This window comes from Bombina bombina, chromosome 3 (genome assembly GCF_027579735.1).
Source record: "Bombina bombina isolate aBomBom1 chromosome 3, aBomBom1.pri, whole genome shotgun sequence".
NCBI lineage: Eukaryota > Metazoa > Chordata > Amphibia > Anura > Bombinatoridae > Bombina > Bombina bombina.
In genome coordinates, this window is record NC_069501.1 from 1014339601 (window position 1) to 1014356222 (window position 16622).

At 40.3% G+C, this 16622-nt stretch overlaps 1 protein-coding gene across 1 annotated transcript in view; it reads right to left on the reverse strand.

The window, feature by feature from the left end:
* Positions 1-9084: 9084 nt before the first annotated feature.
* The window catches only part of DCTN2 (dynactin subunit 2), a 206060-nt gene continuing 198522 nt past the window's right edge, over positions 9085-16622 (reverse strand). The window contains exon 14 of the mRNA XM_053708190.1: positions 9085-9715. Coding sequence (XP_053564165.1) covers positions 9629-9715 — 87 coding nt within the window. The 3' untranslated portion in view covers positions 9085-9628. The remainder of the gene's footprint in view (positions 9716-16622) is intronic.

The window sequence follows — 16622 nt, forward strand, 5'->3', positions numbered from 1 at the left end:
AATTTACCCTTAGATTTTTTTATCCTGAGGCAAAAAGGCTCCCTTCCCCCCCGTGACAGTTGAAATTATAGAATCCAACTGAGAACCAAATAATTTATTACCTTGGAAAGATAGAGATAGCAAAGTAGACTTAGAACTCATATCCACATTCCAAGATTTAAGCCATAAAGCTCTTCTGGCTAAAATAGCTAAACACATATACCTGACATCACTTCTAATGATATCAAAAATGGCATCACAAATGAAATTATTAGCATGTTGAGTTAGCTTAACAATGCTATACACATTAGGATCTGGTACTTGTTGCGCTAAAGTTTCCAACCAAAAAGTTGAAGCCGCAGCAACATCAGCCAAAGAAATAGCAGGCCTAAGAAGATGACCTGAACATAAATAAGCCTTCCTTAGATAAGATTCAAGCTTCCTATCTAAAGGATCTTTAAAAGAAGTACTATCTGCCGTAGGAATAGTAGTACGCTTAGCAAGAGTAGAGATAGCCCCATCAACTTTGGGGATCTTTTAAAAAAACTCTAATCTATCAGTCAGAAAAGGGTACAGTCTCTTAAACCTTGAAGGAGGAGTAAATAAAGTACCCAGACTATTCCATTCCCTAGAAATTACATCTGAAATAGCATCAGGAACTGGAAAAACCTCTGGAATAACTACATGAGGTTTAAAACAGAATTTAAACGGTTTACTGGTTTTAATATCAAGAGGACTAATCTCCTCCATATCTAATGCAATCAACACCTCTTTTAATAAAGAGCGAATATACTCCATTTTAAATAAATATGACGTTTTGTCAGTGTCAATATCTGAGGTAGAATCTTCTGAACCAGATAGATCCTCACCAGAGATAGATAAATCAGAATGCTGTCGGTCATCGAATTTATGAGAAGTTTTAAAAGACCTTTTACGTTTATTAGAAGGTGGTATAACAGACAGGGCCTTCTGAATAGAATTAGAAACAAATTCTCTCACATTAACAGGAATATCCTGAACATTAGATGTTGAAGGAACAACAACAGGTAATGGACTACTACTAATGGAAATTTTGTCTACTTTTGAAAGTTTATCATGACAACTAACACAAACTACAGCCAGAGGAACAGTTACCACAAGTTTACAACAAATGCACTTAGCTTTGGTAGAACCGACATCAGGCAGCAGCATTCCAGAAGTAGATTCTGAGACAGGGTCAGATTGAGACATCTTGCAATATGTAATAGAAAAAACATCATATAAAGCAAAATGATCAATTTCCTTATATGACAGTTTCAGGAATGGGAAAAAATGCAAACAGAATAAGCCTCTGGAAACCAGAAGCAAAAAGAAATAATGACTTAAATAATGTCAAAAACCTGGCGCCAAGTATGACGCCCACAATTGACAAAATATTTTTTGGCGCCAAGAACGTCTGCAACAAACACGAGCGTCATAGATGACACAACTACGTTTAAACTCTCGGCGCCAACTAAGACGTCGGAAATTACGTAATTACGTCAACAAACGCAATTCTCGCGCCAAAAAAGTCTTGCACCAAGAATGACGCAATAAATTATAGCATTTTGCGCTCCCGCGAGCCTAACAGCCCGCAATTGAGAAAGAAAGTCAATTTGAAAAATTTTTAGGTAAGAATTTTTTTTTATTCATATGCATTTCCCAAAATGAAACTGACAGTCTGTAAGAAGGAAATATACTGATTAACCTGAATCATGGCAAATATAAGTATAAAACATATATTTAGAACTTTACATATAAAGTGCCAAACCATAGCTGAGAGTGTCATAAAAAGAAAACATACTTACCAAAAGACACTCATCTACATAAAGTAGATAGCCAAACCAGTACTGAAACGAGAATCAGTAGAGGTAATGGTATATAAGAGTATATCGTCGATCTGAAAAGGGAGGTAGGAGATGAATCTCTACGACCGATAACAGAGAACCTATGAAATAGATCCCCGTTAGGATGACCATTGCATTCAATAGGTAATACTCCCTTCACATCCCTCTGTCATTCACTGCACTCTGAGAGGAACCGGGCTTCAGCATGCTGAGAAGCGCATATCAACGTAGAAATCTAGCACAAACTTACTTCACCACCTCCATAGGAGGAAAAGTTTGTAAAACTGAATTGTGGGTGTGGTGGGGGGTGTATTTATAGGCATTTTGAGGTTTGGGAAACTTTGCCCCTCCTGGTAGGAATGTATATCCCATACGTCACTAGCTCATGGACTCTTGCCAATTACATGAAAGAAACTAAAAATGGTGAATTACTAGATAAAGCTAATAATTCAGAAACTCCTAGCAAAAGAAAATTGCTAACAAGAAAAGCACTTTCAAGGATTTATCAGTGGAATGCATCCGTTCAAAAAGGAGGACCTTACATAACAGAAAGAATTAAATTCAAATTCCAGGGCGGAGAAATAGACCTCACAACTGGCCTAAATCTTACTAGCACCTGGACAAAAGTCAGAATTATCAGGAAGTTTAGCTAAATTTCCATGAAAAAGAGCATATAAAGCAGAAATTGTTACCATTTAGGTAGCTATCAGACAAACCATTGTCAAGGTCATCTTCTAACAATTTAAGAATTCTTTGAATCCTAAAAAGGAATACCAAGAAAATCTTCTGGAAAAGCACGATTCAAAGTATGCCCTTGAAATTTTGTGATACATTTTTTGAGTATCAGATTTTCTGTCTTGAATCAGAGTGTCAATAACTGAATCAGAGAACCAAAACTAGGCTTTCAACCTACACATTGTTAAACTTAGAGATCCTGATGAAAAACAGGCCCTTGAGATCATAGATCTTGTCTTAGAAAAAGAAGCCATGGAGGAGAAGAGGACATCTGCACTAGATCCAAATACCATGTTCTGCAGTGCCAGGCTGGAGCAATCAAGAATACCAAAGCTGACTCACTTTGTTTTACTTCCAATATTAATTGCTTGAAAACGGTACGCTAGATGAAAGTTCCATGGACACACCAAGGCTTCTGTCATTTGAGTCTTTCGATCTATTGATCTTACACAGTACATTGGAAGTTTGTGATTTAAATGGGAGGCCATTAGATCTATGTCCTGTAGACCCCATTTGATCACTAATTGATCGAAGATGTCCTGATGGTGAGACCACTCTCCTGGATGAACCAATTGACGTCTGAGGTAATCTGCTTCCTAATTGTTCACTCCTGGGAAGTAACCTGCTAACAGGGAGCATTGATTCCTCTCTGACAAAGACAGAATCTGGGCACTGTCACGCTCGGCTGCTGGGAAGCTCTGCAGTCCTCTCTGTGTGCTTGATTGACAGGTGTCTGAGCCACCCCTTCCTGATGTCACAACCAGGCTTTTTATTCCGGGCTTCCTGTTTCTCCAGTGCCCGTTTGTTTGTTTAACTTTGTGGCTTCTGTGTGGAATTCGCTGTGGAATCTCTCTAACTGCTGCTTTTCTGTTGCCAATCTCTTCAAGGATTTACTATGCTGGATTAACCTTCAACCTCCTGATTACCTGTCTCCAAACAATGCAAGTACTGTTTGTTTTGTTAACCCCTTAAGGACCAGCGACGTACCCTGTATGTCGCTGGCCTTTTTTTGGGACTTGAATGTTTTATAGCGCGGTCTTGCCACCAGCGTTGAGACTGCTAAATTCCACAAAGCCTGCTGGAGGGAGTGCATTAATAGCTTGTTCTTGCTAGACTTGTGCTATTATGTCCTGAAAAAACCCTTAACAACCAGTGACATACAGGGTACATTGTGGTCATTAAGGGGTTAAACTTTCAAACTGCCTGTTTACCTGCTGCAAACCCTGCACATTCTGACTACTCTGTGTATTGCCAAACTATTCAAATACTGTTATTTCTGTGAAACCTTCAATCTGCATGTTTACCTGTTTCCAAACTCTGCAAATACAATTATTCAGTGTAAACCTTCAAACTGCTTGATATCCTGTTGCCAGTCTCAACAAGTACTGATTAATCTGTGTTAACCTCCAAACTACCAGATTACCTGTTGCTATCTCTGCATGTTCTGACAACACAGTGTTAACCCTCAAACTGCCTGATTACTTGTTGTATATTCTGCAAAGACTGTTTACACAGTGTTAACCCTCAAACTGCCTGATTACCTGTTGCATACTCTGCAAAGACTGTCTACACAGTGTTTACCCTCAAACTGCCTGATAACAAATTACCTACTCCTGCATTATTTCCTGTTTTACCCTTCTTCTGTCTGAGTATAAGTGGACTATCCCTGCTCTCCTGATTCTGTGGAAGACATTTCCTGAAACCAGTTCCTTATTCAGAAGTCTATCTGGCTGATATCTTGAATTACTTTGGGCTCAGGCTAACCCTGCTCCATATCGTGAGTAAAGTGTTTTTTGGAGGTTGTCGTGGGGTCACGTCCTGGATTAAACTCAGAGTGCAAGGGTGTTGTTTAAGTTCGCCCTAGCATTTGAATCTTCTTCTGGACATTTCCTAACCTGACAGGCACTTTTGCCTAGCCAGTTGACTGCGTATTTCCTCGATGATTTATGTAGACCCCTGCCATGATATTTTCCAACTGGAAAAAGATAAACCTTTACTTTAAGAGGGGCCAAAACTGAAAAGCTAAAAGAAGCAGAGGGGACTAAACTGCTTGTGCTCTTTCAGAATTCCAGACCGTGCCACAGCCTGAAAAACTGGCGTCCATCATCACAATAGCCCATGATGGGCAAAGGAAAGATGCCACAAGAGTCAAAGAAGGACCTTGTATCTACTAAGAGAGAAATCATCTGATGGACAAATCTAGAGCAATCAGCTATTCCAATTGCAGATCATTTCTGACTACTGATTAAGCATAGATAGTTGAAGGTGTTGTAAGTGGAGGCAGGCAAAGGGAACTGCATCCAAAGTCGCAACCATAAAAAGACCCACTACCTCCATGCATTGAACTACTGATAGAAATGAAGCATGTTGCAGGGACAGACACGCCTTCTGAAGTTTTAATCTGTGTGATTCCGTCAGGATAGGAATATGCAGGTATGCATCCTTGATGTAGACATGTAATAGGTAGTAGACCCTGTTGGATTCCATCTTGAAAATAATAACTAATAATACTAATTACTACTAAATCCTGAACTCATTGCATAAAGGCAGCCTCCTTTACAGGATTTTTGGGGATATGAGACAGATGAAAACATCCTTGAGGAGGCCTGGAGCGAAAGCCTATCCTGTAATCCTGGGATATGATGTTTTGAACCCAGGGGTACTAAATGAAGCCAGGCCTTCTGGAAAAGAATCAGCCTGCCCCCTACAAGAACAGATTCTGGTCTGGGGGCCACACCTTCATGCAGATTTGGTTTTGGACTTCTTGGAGTGTTTGTTCTTTGCCCAGGGAGAAACGGGCTTCCAGGCCAGCTTGGAGGGCTTAGACTTTTGAGAAGAGAAAGACTTCTGATCTCCTGAGGAACAGAATGAAACCAAATGATTACTCTATTCATTTCCTTAGATTTCTTGTTCTCATGGAGAAAAGCTCCTTTGAAGTCTTAATAATTGAAGACAAATTAGAACCATGCAATTTTAAGGCACTTTTAAATTCAACTCTATTTTTAAAATGTGCTTTATTCTCTTGGTATCCCTTGTTGAAAAAGATTAGATGTGTTCAGCTAGCTGACAGTAGTGCAATGCTGCTCCTTTAGAAAAGGATAACAAGATAATGAAGCATATTTTATAATAGAAGTAAATTGGAAAATTCTTTACAATGATATGTCCTATCCAAACCATGAAAGAAAAGTTTGGGGGATCCTGTCCCTTTAAACTATTTTTGATACCATGTCTTCTGACCATGGATTTTAACCATAAGGGTCCTTCTTGCAATAAATGCCAGACATATTTTTTTACATCAATCTTGATGATGTCCATTACAGTCTCACATATAAAAGCATTAGCCATTTCAAGGGCTTTAATGCAATTCTTGAGGTCCTCAGCAGAGGATAGTTCAGAAGTCATTTTGGATAAGGAATCCCAACAGATAGCCCCTACGGTGGCCACAAAGGTGATGGACACAGCTGGTTTAAGCAGAAGACCTGTCTGTAAAATTGAGTCTTCCTGAGAAAGCTCTTTCTTCAGTCTATTGGGTCCCTGAAAGATGTGCTATCATCCATGGGATAAGTAGTGTGTTTGGCAAAAGTGGGAAAAACGCCATCAACCTTAAAGGGACAGTAAACACCAGAATTTTTGTTGTTTAAAAAGGTAGATAACCCCTTTATTACCCATTCCCCAATTTTGCATAACAAACACAGTTATAATAATATACTTTTTACCTCTGATTCCCTTGTATCTATGCCTCTGCAAACTGCCCCCTTATTTCAGTTCTTTTGACAGACTTGCATTTTTAGCCAATCATTCAATTCAAGTGCCTGAGTTCAATGTTATCTATATGAAACACATGAACCAATGCCCTCTAGTGGTGAAAAACTGTCAAAATACTTTCAGATTAGACGCATTCTTCAAGGTCTAAGAAATTAGCACATGAACCTCCTAGATTTAGCTTTTAATTAAAAATACCAAGAGAACAAAGCAAAATTGGTAATAAAAGTAAATTGGAAAGTTTTTTTAAAATTACATGCCCTATTTAAATCATGAAATATTTGTTTTTTACTTTACTGTCCCTTTAAGTATGGCTTCCCATAAATCCAAGTTCTGTTCTGGAATCGGGTACATCCTCCTAAACCTGGAAGAAGCAAATGGAATACCAGGTTTTTTTCCATTCCTTGGTTATATAAGTCAAAAAACAAATATGGAACCTGAAATACTCCTGGAATCTTTGAGGAGCTTTAAAAACAATATTTAACCGATTTACAGGCTTGTTTTCAGTATGTTTTTCCTTAGTACCGCATGCAACAAGGTGCGGATATGCTCCACTTTAAATCTGAAAGCATTGTCAAATTCAGGAACAGGGTCCTGTTCATCAAATGACACTTCCCCAACTGAATTAGATGATTTTGAGTCAGTAGTAGCTCCATGAATAACATACACAGGGACAGGACATGACATAATTTTAGAGTTAGTAGGATGCGGATGATTTGCATGCAAAATATTTTATCAAAGTTGGCACATTGTAAGTTTTGCAAAACAGACACAGAAATAAACAGGGATAATCAGTATTAGTCTCTTCCAAAGGGGTTGACATAGTTTAAAAGGGGACAGATTCACTGGGTTCCACTGTATGCAAGATGTACAAGTATAGCAGAGTATAAACAAAGACACTTATACTGTTATTTAACAATGGTAGAGTCTTGTACCCTTGCCAATTTACACCTCTGACACCTATAACTTATATAAAGGGTTAGGAAATACCTAAGCCCTAGAAAGTGACAGAATGACAAAATGTCCCAAGTGACCCCCTGGCAGCATCTTTGTGAGTACTTACTCTCCTCCAGTAAAGAAAAAAGCAGGCATATGCTTTATGTAGCGGTGAACAAGTGTGGTAGCCCCGCAAGAAATGCATCTGCATTCTGCGGTTTCTGGAGTCTTAGATTGTTGTTTTTTGAGTCCAAAGTAGCGAGAAGTACCTTGATGCTCTGCAGCTAAGTGTTTGATATTCTAAGCAGGTACACAATACTCCTTGCAAACAAAACAGTTCTGGGTGTAAGCAGTAGAAGGAATACGGTGCACAAGCCAAAGGCACACTATCCTTGAAGTACATATCCTGCCCGTAAGTGCCCCTATTGTTTGTTTGATTGATTAGATGCTTGATGTTGCTTTACTCATCAGCTGCAGTTGTCTTAATGAGAAAGAAAAAGGAGTGCCAAGCTAAGGGGACGGGTCCAAATTCCACAAAAAAAGTGTAATTTAATTAAGTTTACCAAAACACAGTAAAAACATACTTCCAAACATTCATGTGTGCTTCAGAGCCAAACCGCATGCTGATTGAGGGAACCGCTAACTGCGTAGAGCAATCAGCTTCTTTTTTTTTTTTTTTTTTTTTTAAAAGGACTATACCCCTATTTTTGTAACCGCTTACCAAACACCAAATTTCAGCAGTATCTAGTAGAGCGCCCATCCAGTGCTTGTACAAGTACAGCAGAGTATTTTGGATGAAATACCATTATCCCCCGGGAGATACTGTGCACATAACAGGGTTTTCTTATGTCCTTGTATCATTCAGCGTGCTGGAAATCTCTTCTGTCTTCTTTCTGAATTATATGTCCTAGTGATAAAGGGTCTCACTCTAATCTGAGCTCCTATATATTAACCTCCTGAGACTGAGGATAGATGGGTTGGATTTAAGCTTGTGTGGGATCTTTGCTTCCTCCTATTGGCGGAAATATCCCACATGTTATGTAGCCCTATGGACTATAATCATATGAAAGAAACTACAATTTTTAAATTACAAGAGAGCAGGTAAAAAAAAAAAAAAAGATAATACATTTTCTTGCCGTGTGTAAAACATTTTATGAGGTATTACATTTTGAATTTAGTTATTTATTAGTGAGGGTAGGGAGTATCAACAATGAGAATCATTTGAATTTAATGCTGAGAGTAGCAGGGAGAGTATGAGTGGATGGCAAACTATACATTTTTTGATGAGTCAGGACTTTTTTTTTTTATTTTACTAGCATTTAGAAATATTTCCCCTCCCCAAAATCGGGCCTATATATCCAATATATCTATGGCAGGAAACGGTGGCTGGGGAAAATTATTCATCAATCTCTTTTTTTCATATAGCCGACTGAAATGAAAACATTGTGTGGTTGTACAAAAACAGTAGTTTTGCTAATCATCTCCAGGAGAGAACGTTAGTATTTCACTCCAAACAGTAAAGTTGCTAGACACTGTCAACATTTCTATGCAAACTATACTAAGGAAATTCCATTACTAACCGCTGGGTGCAGAATGTTAATTTTGACTGGGCAAGTACAGGAACAAAACTCTGTAAGCTGCTCAGATAAAATTATCCTATTGCACTAAAGGATCCTGTCATAATTTTGAAGTTTTAACCAAGCAGTCAAGAATCAGCCAGTTTGGTTATTGTCTAACAGAGCACAACCGCAAGAAGTATGGTGACTTGATGGCTAAGAGAGTAACAGTTGACACACAAATATACACATTTTTGGTAAGGTCCATTTTATGTAATAAGCAGTAAGAGGATATAAACCAACAATTTGTTTATAGTTATAATTTAAGCATAACAACAATTTTCAGGTATAACATTTTCCCTTAATACCTTGCTATGCGGTAATAACTATATTGGGGCTGGGGAGCATTCAGAGAGTTGTTTGGATATGCATTAATTGCACCACAGAGATCAAAAGGTTAACAAATAGGTACACACATATACATATTTATAAATAAAAATGCCTTTATCCCCAGATACTCCCTTCCCTGCATTGTAAGCACCAACATGCATTCGTGTCATCCTGTAAATCCATTAGTATTTCCTAGTACTGAAAAAGTACCGGTTTGTCTGGGTGCAGAGCATTGGTAGGTATGGGCGGAGCATTCCACAGGAACTGAAGGGACTGATATACACACAATGATTAATTGTAGTTTGTTTTAACTAAGGGGCAGGGGAGGTATTTCTTAGTTCAGAGTTTGCAGAAATTCTTGCTCCCTTATTATAGAGAATGAGGCTTGCTGAGAAGAGAAGCAGCTCATTTACTCAGTTTCTTTATCCTTGAATCAATGCTTGAGAAGTTGTCTTCCACTGTGGCCAAATTTTCCTTCATGGCTTTCTGCACCTGTAGGAGAGGAAAACAGATTAGGAAAATGATTACATATTTACATTTATCATGTAGTCACTTTCAATGAACAACTGCAATGTGTTAATATTTAAGTACACCAAGAAAGAGAAGAGCTCAACCAGTAGCTTGTTCCTTGGCAGGTCAACCCCCTGGGAGCAGGCTCTTTAAGCCTAATTGTGCCTTTCACAGAGGAGAACTTTACTGAAGTATATTAGTCCAATAACACCTGAAAAAAATGGGACCAGCCAATCCTCCCCTGAACGAAGAACATGGCAACCCCAGACAATTGTTTCAACCTTCTGTGAGCCTCATCAGTGAGGTGCAGCCATATCCCTCTAGGCACATTGAGCAGGGAGTCCACATATGGTTTCCCCCTCACACTTAAAAGTCAAGTGCACAGAATTAGGCATGAGCAAAATTTCAGATTCAGGTAATTTTTGGTCAGATATATCAGAGTGAAAGTGTAACACACAATGGTCTAGATTTGCACAGATCTTTGCTTTTTGCTCTTTCACACTAATATATCCGGCATGAAAATTAACCAAATGCCGCTGCCTGTAGCCATATTTGGAATTCCTTTGGCAAACAAATGATGAATATGAAATTTCGCCCATGCCTACCTAGAAGCCTTGTGAGCAGTTACAACTGATAACATCACTAAAGGGACCAGATTACAAACGTTAGCATCACTGTTACCACCACTGCAGTGCAATCCATCCAGTTCAGATTTTTGTACTGTTATTACAAGTTAATATATATTGCGTGTGCAGTAATTTAATGCATTCTACAATATTTATTGCAGATAGCGCAGGTACGCTCTCTCTCTCTCTGACAGATTTCTAGGAGCGCCCACACTAAAATTCATGTTGGATTAAGATCAATTGGTAAGCCAATGAAGCACAACAATTCAGTTCAAGTACTAACATTTTTCATTCCATTCTTTGCCATACACTTCTAAATGTAAATGTCACACATATAAGACTTAAATCATACACATATGGCTTTGACCCCTTCCCACTACTACCACCCTTTCTGATACATATTAGCTATTTAACCTTTACTGTACCTTTTAATGCATATAAAAAAGGAAAGGGAAAAACATAATTTATGCTTACCTGATAAATTTATTTCTCTTGTGGTGTATCCAGTCCACGGATCATCCATTACTTATGGGATATTCTCCTTCCCAACAGGAAGTTGCAAGAGGATCACCCACAGCAGAGCTGCTATATAGCTCCTCCCCTAACTGCCATATCCAATCATTCGACCGAAACTAGCCGAGAAAGGAGAAACCATAGGGTGCAGTGGTGACTGTAGTTTAAAATTTAGACCTGCCTTAAAAGGACAGGGCGGGCCGTGGACTGGATACACCACAAGAGAAATAAATTTATCAGGTAAGCATAAATTATGTTTTCTCTTGTTAGGTGTATCCAGTCCACGGATCATCCATTACTTGTGGGATACCAATACCAAAGCTAAAGTACACGGATGAAGGGAGGGACAAGGCAGGTACTTAAACGGAAGGGACCACTGCATGTAGAACCTTTCTCCCAAAAATAGCCTCCGAAGAAGCAAAAGTATCAAATTTGTAAAATTTTGAAAAGGTATGAAGCGAAGACCAAGTCTCCGCTTTGCAAATCTGTTCAACAGAAGCCTCATTTTTAAAGGCCCAGGTGGAAGCCATAGTTCTAGTAGAATGAGCTGTAATCCTTTCAGGGGGCTGCTGTCCAGCAGTCTTATAGGCTAAGTGTATTATGCTCCGAAGCCAAAAAGAAAGAGGTTGCCGAAGCCTTTTGACCTCTCCTCTGTCCAGAGTAAACAACAAACAGGGAAGATGTTTGACGAAAATCTTTAGTCACTTGTAAGTAAAACTTTAAAGCACGGACTACGTCCAAATGATGTAAAAGACATACCTTCTTTGAAGAAGGATTAGGACACAATGATGGAACAACAATCTCTTGATTGATATTCTTGTTGGAAACTACCTTAGGTAAAAACCCAGGTTTTGTACACAGAACTACTTTATCTGTATGGAAAATCAGATAAGGAGAATCGCATTGTAAAGCTGATAACTCCGAGACTCTACGAGCCGAGGAAATAGCCATCAAAAACATAACTTTCCAAGATAAAAGTTTAATATCAATGGAATGAAGGGGTTCAAACGGAACTCCTTGAAGAACCTTAAGAACCAAGTTTAAGCTCCATGGAGGAGCAACAGGTTTAAACACAGGCTTAATTCTAACCAAAGCCTGACAAAATGTCTGGACGTCTGGAACCTCTGCCAGACGCTTGTGCAAAAGGATAGACAGAGCAGAAATCTGTCCCTTTAAAGAACTAGCTGATAATCCTTTATCCAAACCCTCTTGGAGAAAGGACATTATCCTAGGAATCCTAACCTTACTCCATGAGTAATTCTTGGATTCACACCAATGAAGATATTTGCGCCATATCTTATGGTAGATTTTCCTGGTTACATGCTTTCGTGCCTGTATTAAGGTATCAATGACTGACTCGGAGAAGCCACGCCTTGATAAAATCAAGTGTTCAATCTCCAAGCAGTCAGTCTCAGAGAAATTAGATTTGGATGATTGAAAGGACCTTGTAGTAGAAGGTCTTGTCTCAGAGGCAGAGGCCAAGGTGGAAAGGATGACATGTCCACCAGGTCTGCATACCAGGTCCTGCATGGCCACGCAGGCGCGATCAAGATCACCGATGCTCTCTCCTGTTTGATTTTGGCAATCAGTCGAGGGAGCAGAGGAAACGGTGGAAACACATAAGCCAGGTTGAAGAACCACGGTGCTGCTAGAGCATCTATCAGCGTCGCTTCTGGGTCCCTGGACCTGGATCCGTAACAAGGAAGCTTGGCGTTCTGGCAAGACGCCATGAGATCCAATTCTGGTGTGCCCCAACGATGAACCAATTGAGCAAACACCTCCGGATGGAGTTCCCACTCCCCCGGATGAAAAGTCTGACGACTTAGAAAATCCGCCTCCCAGTTCTCTACACCTGGGATATGGATCGCTGATAGATGGCAAGAGTGAGTCTCTGCCCAGCGAATTATCTTGGAGACTTCTAACATCGCTAGGGAGCTCCTGGTCCCCCCTTGATGGTTGATGTAAGCCACAGTCGTGATGTTGTCCGACTGAAATCTGATGAACCTCAGGGTTGCTAACTGAGGCCAAGCTAGAAGAGCATTGAATATTGCTCTTAACTCCAGAATATTTATTGGGAGGAGTTTCTCCTCCTGAGTCCACGATCAGGGAATTCCAGACTGCACCCCAACCTAGAAGGCTGGCATGTGTTGTTACAATTGTCCAATCTGGCCTGCGAAAGGTCATACCTTTGGACAGATGGACCCGAGATAGCCACCAGAGAAGAGAATCTCTGGTCTCTTGATCCAGATTTAGCAGAGGAGACAAATCTGTAATCCCCATTCCACTGACTGAGCATGCATAATTGCAGCTGTCTGAGATGTAGGTGCGCAAATGGCACTATGTCCATCGCCGCTACCATTAAGCCGATCACTTCCATGCACTGAGCCACCGAAGGGCGCGGAATGTAGTGAAGAACACGGCAGGAATTTAGAAGCTTTTATAACCTGGACTCCATCAGGTAAATTTTCATTTCTACAGAATCTATCAGAGTTCCTAGGAAGGAAACCCTTGTGAGGGGTGATAGAGAACTCTTTCCCTCGTTCACTTTCCACCCATGCGACCTCAGAAATGCCAACACTATGTCCGTATGAGATTTGGCAATTTGGAAGTTTGACGCCTGTTGGATGTCGTCTAGATAAGGGGCCACTGCTATGCCCCGTGGTCTTAGGACCGGCAGAAGAGACCCCAGAACCTTTGTAAAAATTCTTGGGGCTGTAGCTAACCCGAAGGGAAGAGCCACAAACTGGTAATGCCCGTCTAGAAAGGCAAACCTTAGGAACCGATGATGATCTTTGTGAATCGGTATGTGAAGGTAAGCATCCTTCAAATTCACTGTGGTCATGTACTGACCCTCCTGGATCATAGGTAGGATTGTCCGAATAGTTTCCATTTTGAACGATGGAACTCTGAGGAATTTGTTTAAGATCTTTAGATCCAAAATTGGTCTGAAGGTTCCCTCTTTTTTGTCCTTGTTCCATCTGTGGAACTGGATGGATCACTCCCATTATTAGGAGGTCTTGCACACAGCGTAAGAATGCCTCTTTCTTTATCTGGTTTACAGATAATCTCAAAAGGTGAAATCTCCCTTGTGGGGGGGAAGCTTTGAAGTCCAGAAGATATCCCTGAGATATGATCTCCAACGCACAGGGATCCTGAACATCTCTTGCCCACACCTGGGCGAAGAGAGAAAGTCTGCCCCCTACTAGATCCGTTGCCGGATAGGGGGCCGTTCCTTCATGATGTCTTGGGGGCAGCAGCAGGTTTCTGGCCTGCTTGCCCTTGTTCCAGGACTGGTTAGATTTCCAGGCCTGCTTGGATTGAGCAAAAGTTCCCTCTTGTTTTGAAGCAGAGGAAGTTGATGCTGAACCTGCCTTGAAATTTCGAAAGGCACGAAAATTAGACTGTTTAGCCCTTGATTTGGCCCTGTCCTGAGGAAGGGTATGACCCTTACCTCCAGTAATGTCAGCAATAATTTCCTTCAAACCAGGCCCGAATAGGTTCTGCCCCTTGAAGGGAATGTTAAGTAATTTAGACTTTGAAGTCACGTCAGCTGACCAAGATTTAAGCCATAGCGCCCTACGCGCCTGGATGGCGAATCCAGAATTCTTAGCCGTTAGTTTAGTCAAATGAACAATGGCATCAGAAACAAAAGAATTAGCTAGCTTAAGTGTTCTAAGCTTGTCAAGTATTTCAGTCAATGGAGTAGCTGTCTGAAAGGCCTCTTCCAGAGACTCAAACCAGAACGCCGCAGCAGCAGTGACAGGAGCAATGCATGCAAGGGGCTGCAGGATAAAACCTTGTTGAATAAACATTTTCTTAAGGTAACCTAATTTTTTATTCATTGGATCTGAAAAAGCACAACTGTCCTCGACAGGGATAGTGGTACGCTTTGCTAAAGTAGAAACTGCTCCCTCCAGCTTAGGGACCGTCTGCCATAAGTCCCGTGTGGTGGCGTCTATTGGAAACATTTTTCTAAAAATAGGAGGGGGGGGAAAAACGGCACACCGGGTCTGTCCCACTCCTTAGTAATAATTTCTGTAAACCTTTTAGGTATTGGAAAAACGTCAGTACACACCGGCACCGCGTAGTATTTATCTAGTCTACACAATTTCTCTGGCACTGCAATTGTGTCACAGTCATTCAGAGCAGCTAAAACCTCTCCAAGCAACACCCGGAGGTTCTCAAGCTTAAATTTAAAAGTAGACATATCTGAATCAGGTTTCCCCGAGTCAGAGACGTCACCCACAGACTGAAGCTCTTCCTCAGCTTCTGAATATTGTGACGCAGTATCAGACATGGGCCTTAAAACATCTGCGCGCTCTGTATTACGTCTAACCCCAGAGCTATCGCGCTTTCCTCTGAATTCAGGCAGTCTGGCTAATACCGCTGACAGGGTATTATCCATGATTGCCGCCATGTCCTGCAAAGTAATCGCTATGGGCGTCTTTGATGTACTTGCCGCCATTTTAGCGTGAGTCCCTTGCGCGGGAGTCAAAGGATCCGACACGTGGGGAGAGTTAGTCGGCATAACTTCCCCCTCGTCAGAATCCTCTGGTGATAATTCTTTTAAAGATAACAGCTGATCTTTATTGTTTAAAGTGAAATCAATACATTTAGTACACATTCTCCTATGGGGTTCCACCATGGCTTTTAAACATAATGAACAAGGAGTTTCCTCTATGTCAGACATGTTTATACAGACTAGCAATGAGACTAGCAAGCTTGGAAAACACTTTAAATCAAGTTAACAAGCAATATAAAAAAAAACGTTACTGTGCCTTTAAGAGAAACAAATTTTGCCAAAATTTGAAATAACAGTGAAAAAAGGCAGTTAAACTAACAAAATTTTTACAGTGTATGTAACAAGTTAGCAGAGCATTGCACCCACTTGCAAATGGATGATTAACCCCTTAATACAAAAAACAGATTAACAAAATGATAAATATGTTTTTTAAACAGTCATAACAACTGCCACAGCTCCTACTTTTGAAGCCTTTTGAGCCCTTCAGAGATGTCCTATAGCATGCAGGGGACTGCTGAGGGAAGCTGAATGTCACAGTTTGTAATTTTAACTGCACCAACTGTAACTTTTATACTATAACAGTGGAAAGCCTCAGGAAACTGTTTCTATGCAAAAATAAAGCCAGCCATGTGGAAAAAACTAGGCCCCAATAAGTTTTATCACCAAAGCATATATAAAAACGATTAAACATGCCAGCAAACATTTTATATTGCACATTAATCAGAGTATATACCTCTGATAGCAAGCCTGATACTAGTCGCTATTAAATCACTGTATTTAGGCTTTAACTTACATTAATCCGGTATCAGCAGCATTTTCTAGCAAATTCCATCCCTAGAAAAACTTAACTGCACATACCTTATTGCAGGATACCCTGCACGCCATTCTCCCTCTGAAGTTACCTCACTCCTCAGAAATATGTGAGAATAGCAGTGGATCTTAGTTACTTCTGCTGAGATCATAGAAAAACGCAGGCAGATTCTTCTTCTAAATGCTGCCTGAGATAAAATAGTACACTCCAGTACCATTTAAAAACAATAAACTTTTGATTGAAGAAAAAACTAACTATATTTTACCACTTTCCTCTTACTACCTCCAGCTATGTTGAGAGCTTGCAAGAGAATGACTGGATATGGCAGTTAGGGGAGGAGCTATATAGCAGCTCTGCTGTGGGTGATCATCTTGCAACTTCCTGTTGGGAAGGAGAATATCCCACAAGTAATGGATG